The sequence below is a fragment of the Camelus dromedarius genome, chromosome 13 (assembly GCF_036321535.1).
Source record: "Camelus dromedarius isolate mCamDro1 chromosome 13, mCamDro1.pat, whole genome shotgun sequence".
NCBI classification, from domain to species: Eukaryota; Metazoa; Chordata; class Mammalia; order Artiodactyla; family Camelidae; genus Camelus; species Camelus dromedarius.
In genome coordinates this window covers 61,221,489-61,232,500 of record NC_087448.1, presented here as the reverse complement: position 1 = coordinate 61,232,500, position 11,012 = coordinate 61,221,489, and the positions used below count along the sequence as shown (strand labels likewise).

General features: G+C 45.7%; 1 protein-coding gene across 4 annotated transcripts in view; it reads right to left on the bottom strand.

The window, feature by feature from the left end:
• The window catches only part of DCLK1 (doublecortin like kinase 1), a 295,805-nt gene that overhangs the window by 47,553 nt on the left and 237,240 nt on the right, over positions 1–11,012 (bottom strand). For all 4 annotated transcript variants that reach the window (XM_031465885.2, XM_031465883.2, XM_031465884.2 and 1 more), the window contains exons 8-10: positions 9,558–9,666; positions 2,773–2,830; positions 2,142–2,261 (exon numbers count right to left, since the gene is read on the bottom strand). In XM_031465885.2, coding sequence (XP_031321745.1) covers positions 2,142–2,261; positions 2,773–2,830; positions 9,558–9,666 — 287 coding nt within the window. The remainder of the gene's footprint in view (positions 1–2,141; positions 2,262–2,772; positions 2,831–9,557; positions 9,667–11,012) is intronic.

The following is an 11,012-nucleotide window of genomic DNA, read 5'->3' as shown; positions in this document are numbered from 1 at the left end:
CCCCTCCCCTTCGAGGCCTCCCTTCCTCTGTCACAGAAGCGTGCATGTGTTCACTTCTGCAGCCAGACGTCTAAAGTCCTGTACTTGATAATTACGGAATTCCACTCTTAAGAACTGCCACTTGGCTGTTTTCTGGAATAGAGGCCTCGACCACCCTCCAGCTTCAGGCACTCCCTGGCCCCCCGGGGCTCTCAGGGTTTGACGGGCATGGCTGGGCTAGACTTCTCAGGAGGGATGTTTCGGGGGGCTCTCAGGCCAAGCACTGGGTAGGTCTTCACTTCTTGGGATGCTTCTAGACCTGACCTCACAGCCATTCTCAGTCAGACTACATGTAAGGGTACAATCGAGTGGCTGGACTGAGGAGTCCCAGCGCTGACATGCAGGCAGGCTCTGGCCCTGTGAGGCCACCTTGGTCACCCAGAGAATTCACAAAGGCTGTTAAGTGGCACTGAGCTACTTTTACCTGACCAAGCATATGACCGACAATCGGATTAAGCTTTCCCACAAAATGTGTTCTGAACTCTTAAGCCTTTTCCTCTCTGATGTCTCATCTTCCAATTCAACTCAGTCTTAGCTTCTCCAAAAGTCAGCCAGTAACGGGGGCTGCTAATTAATTTTTAATAACACACAGAGGGGCGTGGGAATGGTCTGAAGTTGTTGTTCTAAAAATTAAAGACATTGCAAAAAAATACTGTTCTTGATGCTAAAGAAAGTATAATTTTCAATGTTGGCAACTACCAAACTTGATTTGGTAATAAAGTGCCAATACGAAAATCCTCTGATTAAATGAAATTGACCTTTCTTTGTTGGAATAAATGGTTAGCATTTTTATCCCCTCACTCTTAAATGTGACAGTAACTTTGTGTCACTACAAATAAGCCCTCACTCTGAAAGAAACAAATCTTAACTAGAAGTAGGAAAAAACAGGCTTCATCTATCAAAATTAACTAACCACTAAGTAAAAAAAAGGCCAACAGATCTAAAGCAAAGTAAGTCTGAATAATGAAAATTTAAAGGCCCTAGAATGAGCATTTTTTTATATAGTAACAGATTAGTTGATTAAATACTTTCCTGGTCTTAAATCTTTACAGAAGAAAACCCCACATTCCAGGGTACTGATTCCTACCACCAGCTCAGGTGAGTGATTCTAAACAGGGTTCCTGGGGCCCTAGACTCTCACCAGCACACAGCTGATGTAGAAAGTGATGTGACAAATTTACCACACTTTATGACTAAAGAAGCTACTTACACCTTCAGTTGGATTAACATAATAGAAAGGCTTGTGGGGGGAGGGTACAGCTCCATGGTAGAGCACATGCTTAGCATGCACAAGGTCCTGGGTTCAACTTCCAGTACTTCCATTAAATAAATAAATAAACCTAATTACCTCCTCCCCAAAAACAAACAAAAAAATGAAGACAGTTCTGAAATATTTTAAAAAGGTTTGAGAAAAGAACAACTTCATGAAAATGAAACATTCAATTTTTAAAACCTTCTAATCAATGAAAATTTCAAATATGGAAGCAGAGGGATTCGGTGAGTCACCTTTTCACCCAGATTCAACCGTCATCGACATTCGGCCATTCCTATATTCCATGACTGAACAGAATAAAAACATAATTTTATGTGACAGGATGAAATTGTAAACTCACTGAAAGGTGGCAGACTATTCACATTATTATTAAGCCTGTGCTATTTTTCTGTACATTGGCGCTAAAAGTTGAAAGCTTGTTTTTGTAATAATGAGTGATACTTTTGGATGTAGTTCATGGGAAAGCGAACAATTTCTACTATAATGATAACAATGATCATATATGTATCCAATATTTTCTGTGTCACAGATAGCGGAAGCCATCCCTCTTATCCTCACAATGACACTCCTAGCAGGTACTATTATTATTCTTATTTTACAAAGGAGGGAACTGAGGCACACAGAGGTAAACCCAAAGTCAGGGAGCTATTTAGGTCACGGCTGGGACTTGAACTCTTGCAGTATAATTCTAGTATTAATACTCCTAACCATTACACCAGTGCATGGAAATAAGACTGAACACTGCTGGGAAGACATAAAGGAGAAAGCTCTACTATATAGGAAAGTGGGGCACCTTGTATAGGTTGACTTTGTTCTCTAAAATACATACCTTTACTAATTCCATGACAAGATACAGCTCAGTTGGCACATCCATCTCTTCAATCAGAAGAACAATATTGGGATGCTTCACTCTTCTTAAAATAGACACCTCATTCTGGATCATGTGCTCCTGTTCAGGGAAAAGTTATCTTAATCAATATACATGTCAAAATAAATGAGGCGTTAACTCAGATGGACAAAACTATAGACTATTTGCAGGTCAGGGGAGATGTATTTTGGTAAGATACAATGACTCTATCTTAGATTCTGATACTCAGATAGCCTACAATTGCCAGAAGATGTTGAAGGTCCTTAGATGATGCTTGTAACTTCAGAAGCTACAATAATCACATGTAGAAGGATGGGATGAAACTTAGGTCACAAAGGTAACGGAAGAAGTGAACAAACAGGCAAGCAGAGAAGGAAAAGAAGTAACATCCAATCATTCGAACTAGCTTTTATTCCAGCAACATTTACAGAATAAAGTAATACCCTCATGAGAATATAACATTCTATTCCACCGAAATGCAGCTCCTCAGGTGAACCTGTGTTTATCTAGGAGTTCACCTCTGTGTTTCTTTCTATCCGCCCCCTCCCCGCACCAAACACTGTATTTCCATAAGAATAAGCTTTATACATACTTTGCCTCGACACTTGCTTTTCTTGATAATTTTCAGAGCATACTCCCTGGCAGTCGACCTGCAAAGAGAAAGTTTTATTTTAAATAAACTTAATTTCAGATCTACTGAATCATCTTATCAAGAATGAATTTCTTACCCTGTAGATCTTGCATCATGGTGCAAATATTTTGTAAAAGATTCTCTTTTCCCTTTTTAAAAAGAAATACGTAAACTTGAAGGAGTTGGCCAAGTGTGAGGACAGCGAGCACTCTAGCACAGAAACATCCTGAGCCGTTAATGCTGCCGGACTTGGAACACACTGACTGCTGTTACTGCCGCTGTGTGTGACTCCTCCCGCGAGGTGGCCCTGCCCTGCTCTCCCCTCTGAACTGGTGTGTGCTCAGGACACAGAGCGGATGTGATTTCCTGCCCTTCTTCCCAGTCTCTCTTGAGGTTCTCAACCCAACTCAAGCATGGCTCTCACGGTCACACTGACAATTCTCAAGAAGCAAATTCATCCTCTTCAGACTGGTGTTGTGTGCTCTGCTGGGGACCTCAGGGGTGAGGTGCTCAAGGAGTAGAGAAAGGAACACAGCCATTATCTGAGCATCCCGTGACCTCGTGGGCCTTTGATGGTTGTCTCATTTGACAGAAATGAGATGGAGGTGACAGTTGAATCAACTCACTTTCCCACAGCCACATGGCAGTGCGAAGCTCAGAACTTTGAGCTCTTGGGGTCTCTGCTTCACATACAGCCCAGACAACACCGCCCCTCCTCCGCGGTGGGTGTGGGAGGGAGAGCGTAGTCATACCGCACCTTTAAATAGCTTCCTGACTTGTGTTAACATTTCCAAGGTACTGTAGTGCCAAATGCGACAGGTCTATTGTCAGAGGACACAATGCAGTCTTGATAATCCTAAGAAACCACTACTTCTCAAGCATTGCCATTTCATTTCTGCTGGGAAACCAAGAGAGTCTAGCTTTTTACTTATAGATCAAGGCCAATTTGGGGGATCCAAATAAGTACAACAGGAGTGAAGCTGGTTAAGAACAAAATTTTTAAATAGGATTTTAAAATCTTCAGTTTGGAGGATGAAAGGGGAATTTCCTAGTTGGGTGGTGAGACCAAGAGAGTGATTTGCCTAAGAATAAATTAAGAGGCCAGATATTAACAATGTGTTTCACGAGGGCATTTCAGAAACCATTCACGTCATTTACTACTCAAATGCTTCCTTCACTGCACTTCTAGGACCCTTCACAGTACTAGCTTGTAGAAAACTAATAAGCATTGATCAGATTGTTAAAATTGTATCTGGTGAATAAAACCAGACTGAAACCATCACGGTGAAGTCTACTTTCTCCACTAGAGGGCTTTGTGGTTCAGATGGGAGGGGGTCAACCCCTCTGCCTCAGGGTGGCTCTCCTGCAGGGGGTGTGGGGTGTCCAGAGGAACCCAAAGTGCCTCAGTGACAGGAAGAAATGGACTAGGAGCCCCAAGGATGCCACTCCCACTGGGCCTCTGTTGATTTTTGAGGCCCCCCGAGGAGGAAGGTGTGAGTCAGCCTTGGCTAAACGCAGGGCTTGGGGTGCCAGGTGTCCCCACGTAAACGCCAGACCTTCAGAGAGGCTGTGTACCGCGGGAAGGGGATGAAGAAAAAGCACTTCGCTTAGAGGGTAAATGAAATATTTAACACGAGACGTAAAACGTACGAGCAGACATTTAAATGCGAACGTGAAATTACTCATATACAGGGGACTCCTCACATCACAGAGGGATCACGGCGTCCCTTTAAGGTGCTTTTCTGAAAAGTTTGTTTGCAAATTTGAAAATCCTTCATCAAGAGGAAACTAAAGGCTGAAGAATTTCTGGATTCTGCTGTTCATGAATCACTAAAAGATTATGACAAAGCAAATCGGAGACCAGAAGATGTGAGAAGTTTCCTGTCTGGTTTAAGATACTTCATTTGATGGCAAGGGAATCTGGACTCTTCGACAGACAGCTCTGATAAGAGCCAGCAGCCCCAGGCAAACCAGAGACAGCTTCCATTCAGCACCTCCGCAAAGGAATGGGTGGGGCGGTGCTGCTGAGAAGGCAGGGGTATTTCTTAGCTTTGTCACCCCCCCACCCCCCCGTTACCACTGGATCCTCCATTTCCCTGGAAGGAATAACATTAAAGCTTTGCTATGTAAACTCAGAGCAGAGCTGGTGGGGGACTAGGAAGTCTGATTTCTCCTCTCCAGCCAGACAGACCTGGAGCAGAATCCCAGGGAACAAGTGGGCGTCCTGGCTCCCACGACACCAAACAATCAGGTTATATCCTGAGCCTACAGCTGAGGCGAAAATGCAAGCAGATCTGGGGCGCGGTGGCCCTAGAGCTGACTAGAAAAAAGGATCTCGTGGGCTGAAGAACCAGAACCTTACACAATAGGATCAAACACTCAATTAGATTTACCCATATTATTTTACTCAGTGAGCCCCGTGGAGGACCACCACAATGAATACTGCAAGTTTTCTTTCTGGGTTCCTTGAGGACAGAACTATAAAGTCATAATAAAATTCTTAATTACTGGAAGTGCTATTTATAGGAAAGTTGCTGAGTCTGGAAAATGAGCCTAAAAACAGGTGTTAGGACTAAACGTATACCACAGGAATAAAAACGTCACTGCCTGCTTTAAGTAGGTCAGTGAAAACACTTGGCAAGAAACAAAACTTCCAATAAAGCATCTGCCTTCCTCCATCCCCTACACTCTGAGGACCACTGCGTCGGTGTAATTATTCAGCAAGCGGTTAGGAGCATGGTTCTTTGGTGGCTTCAGAGGGGATGGCGACCTGGTCTTTGACCTCAAGGAGTCTGCAGCATGGTGTGCTAAGACTCGAAGACACCTGGATGGCTGGTGAACAGCCAGGCCATTTGCTTGTCTGTTCCTGAAATTATATGCTTGACCTTTTATGAAATTACAGAAACCTCAAATGCCACGGCCAGAGCAGCAACAGCAAATCAAGTTTTGTTTTCCTCCTTGTCTGTGGGCACTCAATTTGTCAGGTCAGTTTCCCATGAAGTTTGACCCAAGGCTAGAGCTCGAACTACTCGGAGATATGTCTGATTTTTACCAACTTGAACTGAATCTAATTTTTCAGGTTTGTGCTAAAAATAGTTTGGAGAAAGCTCTCTTGTTTAACTTAATGACTCTCAGCCCTGGGGCAGTCTCCTCCTTGCCCCTTCCCTCAGCCCGGGAGCACGGTGGAATGCTTATGGAAAGGGTGCTCTGGAATAACGTGCTTTTAGTTGTTTGCTCTGTTTTGAAGGTTTTTGAAAAGGTTTCGTGGAAGATGAAACGCAGCTTCTCAGGCCTTCCTCTACTATAGCACTTGGGGAATTCCATGGCAATCCTTCGCTCATAGGTCAGGTTCCCCAGCAAAGGGGCTCTGTCTTGACTCTCTCTGCAGCCCCAGAAGTGCCAAGAAGGGGCTCCATACATGTTGGTGGCAGTTAGGACAGTGACAAGACCCCGCCCCCAACACCAGGAAAGAGGGGTTAGTAAACAGCACCCTTTGTTTGCCAAGTAAGCATCATAAAGCGAAATCTCAGCCTCTGTAAGCAGAGAAGTGAGGCATCCCCGAGTGTCTTGTCAGACAGCTCGAGTACACTTTTAGTTTGAATTCGAACGTGGGTCTTATGGTTATCAGGTGCCAGAGCACCTTTAAGAAGGAAAGCAGGACAAATGCTGGCAGGTAGCTGAGAGATCCTTAAACCTCTTCACATGAACTTATCTTCCACATCCCACTTCAGAAGGAAATGCCTTCTAATGGTAGGTACAGGGTTCTCGAAAATTCTGAAGATTTTCTAGGTGGATGCAATCCATGTTGTTGACACTCAAGTCCTTGTCTCGTGCAGGTGGGTTTGGGCCCGTCTAGGTTCACCGCCAGAGCCAGCGCTTCCCTGTGTACTTCTCCAGGTTTACAGGTGGAGGGGGAGAGAGGGAATCACAAGCAGCTAGCATTTTAACCCAGTGCTGATGCCTGCGAGACTAAAACACGTGGGCAGTGCAGGCGGGGGGGAGGCTGGGAGCCACCTGAGACACCATTCAGTGATGCGACCACATCACTGGTACCCTGGGCTCAAACGGTAATTAGTCCACACAGAGCGAGGGAGCCAGAGAGCCACAGCTGAAGGGCATCTCACTGTAAACCCCTGACCCGTGCTCGGACCTCTTCTGAGCGCTTTTCAGCTTTTCGAGTTTTCTTTGGGGCCTCGAAAGGCTCCACAGGACAGCTTCAAAAGTCCACTAACTTCTGTTTGGACATCCTAAGGGCTCCCAAGCTCGCTGGAGACGGTGCTACCGGGAGACAGGCAGAAACGAAGAGAACCTGGCAGCCACCACGACCAGATGTGCTGGCACAGGACCCCGGCAAGGGGGCCTGGGCAGCTCTGGTGTTGCTTCATTGTTGTGGGGAAACCTTCCCTGTGAGAGCGTATTGTTACCAGAGGAGGGACGTGCTTGCTCTTGTTAATACACATTCATCCTTCAAAAGACGGCAGCATGCACCCCTGCAAGCAATGTGCGTGCCATTCAAAACATTCCGAGCTCGCTTATATTTTCCTGGACCTCTGGAAAATATTAAAACAACGTTTCGTGAGAGCTCTGGGGACGAGAGGGCAGATGCCGTATGTCCTCGTTCAGTGGGAGTTATCTTCTGTTTAGGCTCTGACAGTTCATACAAGAAGACCCAAGATATGAACTCATGCAAAATGAACACAATCCAAACTGGAAAGAAAGAGATTAATCCGGGATGGGGAGATGAGAAGTTTCTATTGTGGGAAGACCAGGACCATGGAGCTGAGACACCATCGCGATGGGAGGACTCGCCAGGACAAACAGCACGCGGCCGCCGCCCCCCCCCCCCCCCGACTCAGCAGATGACGCTCACTGGCCAGGGACCAGACACCCCGCAGCCGGAGGGCACGGCAATCTGCTAAAGCCGGGATTTTCTGCTGTGGAGGAGACTAAGTCGAAAAGGGTTGGATTTACGATTAGAAAAAGTACAAATGAAATAAACAGACATGCATGTCCATCCATTATACCTTGGGAATGGCTTTCCCGATTTAACTTCTGTCTTCTTGGCACAGGGACAAATGTGGCCTGTGTGGCTTTGGCTCAGCTAAGCCACATCCTCACGGAGACCCCCTGTCCGAGGCAGGAGGCAGTGGAGTTGAGTGGTCCAGAAGCGCGGGTTTGGGAGCTGAGCTCGAAGCCATGCCTTGCCGAGCACTTACTGGCCGAGCACTTGCTTACTCGGGCGTTCAGCTTCTCCAGGCGTTCTTTATGGAAAACGGAGACAGTACTGATACTGTGGGATTATTATGATAATTAAACGAAGTATCCTAAGTTAAGGGCCTTCTGTATGGTTTATGCTCCATAAACAGCAGTTGTTCCTGTAGGCGAGGTGTGAGGGAGCTCATGAGGATGTTTCTGTATTCGGCAGTAACACAAGCTTCGTGGTGGGAGTGGGCGAGAGGGGAGGGGGACAGGGGGCCTGGCAGGCTCTCCTGAGGGGTTTGCCATGCTCGTTACTCGTGCGCCTCCCCCCAAAAGCGGCTGCTCTAGGGGGTCACTGGCACTGTCGTCGGCAATGTCTCGGCCCAGCCGATATTTTGGGGGGCGAAGTCTGAGACGCGTTGCTCCAGGGTAGCTGCACGAGGGCCCCACTGCCTCAGTCGGGCAGGTGGTGAAGGGTGCACGTCAGCGGACACTGGCCAAACTCGGGCCCCTCACAGTGTCTGAGGCCCTGGGAGACTTGCAGCCCTGAGTGGGCGTGGATCTTCATCTCCAAGTTGAAGGCCTTGGAGAAAAATAAGTTCTGGGTCTTGCAGGTACAACCTCCAGTGCAAGGCATCCTCTCTGAGCGGAAGTGGAGGGGAGCTTGGAGCAATCTTTCCGCCGCGTGTTGAGAAGCAGCTGGGTAGGGCACACCCCCTCGGGGGGCAAAGAGTTGGGGGGTAGTGTGCGCACCCCAGGTCAGCCCCCAGGAAGCCAGCCTACACCTCCCTCAAGGAGCGAGACGAGTTCCCCTGGCTCTTCAGTGCCAGGCTTACCAGTCCAAGAAGAAACTGCTGGCTGACCAGTTTCCCCTTAAGAAACAAATTCCAATCCTGACGCTGGGCTCGGGGTGGAGGCTGCCTTAACCGGGGCTGTAACTATCACTTGTCACTTCTCTATCTGGTAGCTGCCAGCTACCGTCCCTGATCAGCTGTCAGGATCCCAGGGATAAACCTTTCACTCTAAATCCTTCCCTCTGGTCCCATAAGAAAGTCTGGCTCATTCATTTTAAAACACTTTAATGTATTAAATGCCATTTTTTGGTTGGGATCAGTACCTAGGCACTTTAAAGCTTTCCAAAGTTGTTATATTTAATTTTACTAAAGTACATGTTAGAGATATACACCCCATATAAGAACGTCTTGCCTCTACAAAATGTCTCCAAAAAACGTAGAAAATACTACTCAATATATATATATTTTAACAAAATAAAAGGACTTACCTGAAAGATCTGGCAAAGTTTTGCTGAGTACATTAAAAAGAAAAATCAAAGTCCTTAATTTATTGATCGTCCCCAGGAATCACTACATTTTTCAAATCTGTTGTTAGATGGGCTGTTCTTTCTTTAAAATGTTTTTTTTTTTCATCTGGACTTGAGACATTAACCTATTCCATATGTGCCACAGACTGCAAATAAAGACCCGATCTTGGAAAACACAATGCCAAACGTTTCCTCTAAAGTTCGAGGCAAATGATACCCTTCTCACCTCTCTACACATTCCTTGACAACAGCAAAATTTCCATCTCCTATTGTCCTTCCGACTTTATACCGCTCTGTTATTGTGGCTGGAATCTGGAAGCCTTCCTCCGACACTTCTGAAAGAATCATTAGTATGGTTTTATTGGTAGAAAAGGGAACACAGATGTTGTGCAAAGGAGACGTTTAGAAGTTGAGAAGTATCCTCGAGTAGACTGGCACTGATTCAGAACCAATGTGTCACTTTCTGTACAGCGAGGCCAGCCCCTCCATCCCTGTTGACGTTGTATAATCCACAGTTTGTACCAAGACAAATGATGAACCAAAAGGAAATGTAAAATGGATGAGGCCTGCTCCCACCTACGTAAAAGCGACTCCTGCTTTCTGCTGCAGTGGGGATTCTGAGCAGGAAGTTTTGCTTTTCATTTCATGCCAATTTGATCAACAGTGTTTACTGAATACCCTTGGTGTACAGAGAAACGACATTCCTAGGTCTGGAGGAAAATGCCGTCCGTAAGGGACTCTGGGCTGCTTGACATTCAACAAGCATGAAAAATGCCTGCTCTTTGGACACTTAGCTTTACTACATCCTGAAATCGAGACCTCCGTAAAATTCCTCATGAACTAAGCAGTGATTGCTCCCCCTCCCCAATATCAATGAGCAGATTTTAGACAAGTGTTCCCACCAGCAACCTGCGTAGCAGATGTTGAGTTAAAATTGCAGTATCTATTATGTCTGTGAACAGAACAGTTTTGTAGTTTCAATTATGTTAGTGCCACTAACACAACACATTTTCCCCCCTTAAAATGCATTTTGAAATATTTTACAAATGCCTAATAATGCTTTAAATATCTAAGGCCGTAAAACTAAATAAGCCACACTTAGGGGCACATAAATATCGTGGATAACCTTTAACATCTTAGGGGTATAAAAAGCCCTTTATAGCTGGGCTCTAAAATTTACATGCTTTAAAGCTTTAAATCCTGGCTCTCCCTCAGGCAACCTGAATACAAAATGTGATGGAAGCCTCGTGTGCTTTCTAAATGTGCTCCTTTTCTGACCTTTAATCATAAACTGAGACTAAACATTTCTTCTCAAAATAAAATTAAAACCTTAGGTGGCAAATAGGCTTCCTTGGCGATTTTTGTATTCTTGTTTAGTTTAGTCTGCATGGTTGGGGAACAGGAAGTGGAAACTCACAATCATCAGACATCTGCTTTGGGACCCTTACTTGCGCTGCTTGTGTGATCATTTCCAATCTGCACCACTCTGGATCCTAGAGTGGGTGAAATTTCTGGACAGCATTGTACAGATGCAGGATGTTCGCTGCTGCCACGGTTGCCCCTGGCATTTGTGCAGCCTCTTCACCTCTTTATAGGTGACGTTTGACGCTTAACTCACTAGAAGTTATCTCAGTGGTCTCCAGAATAAAGTGAGAGCTGGAACCTAGCCTCCCTAAGCCCG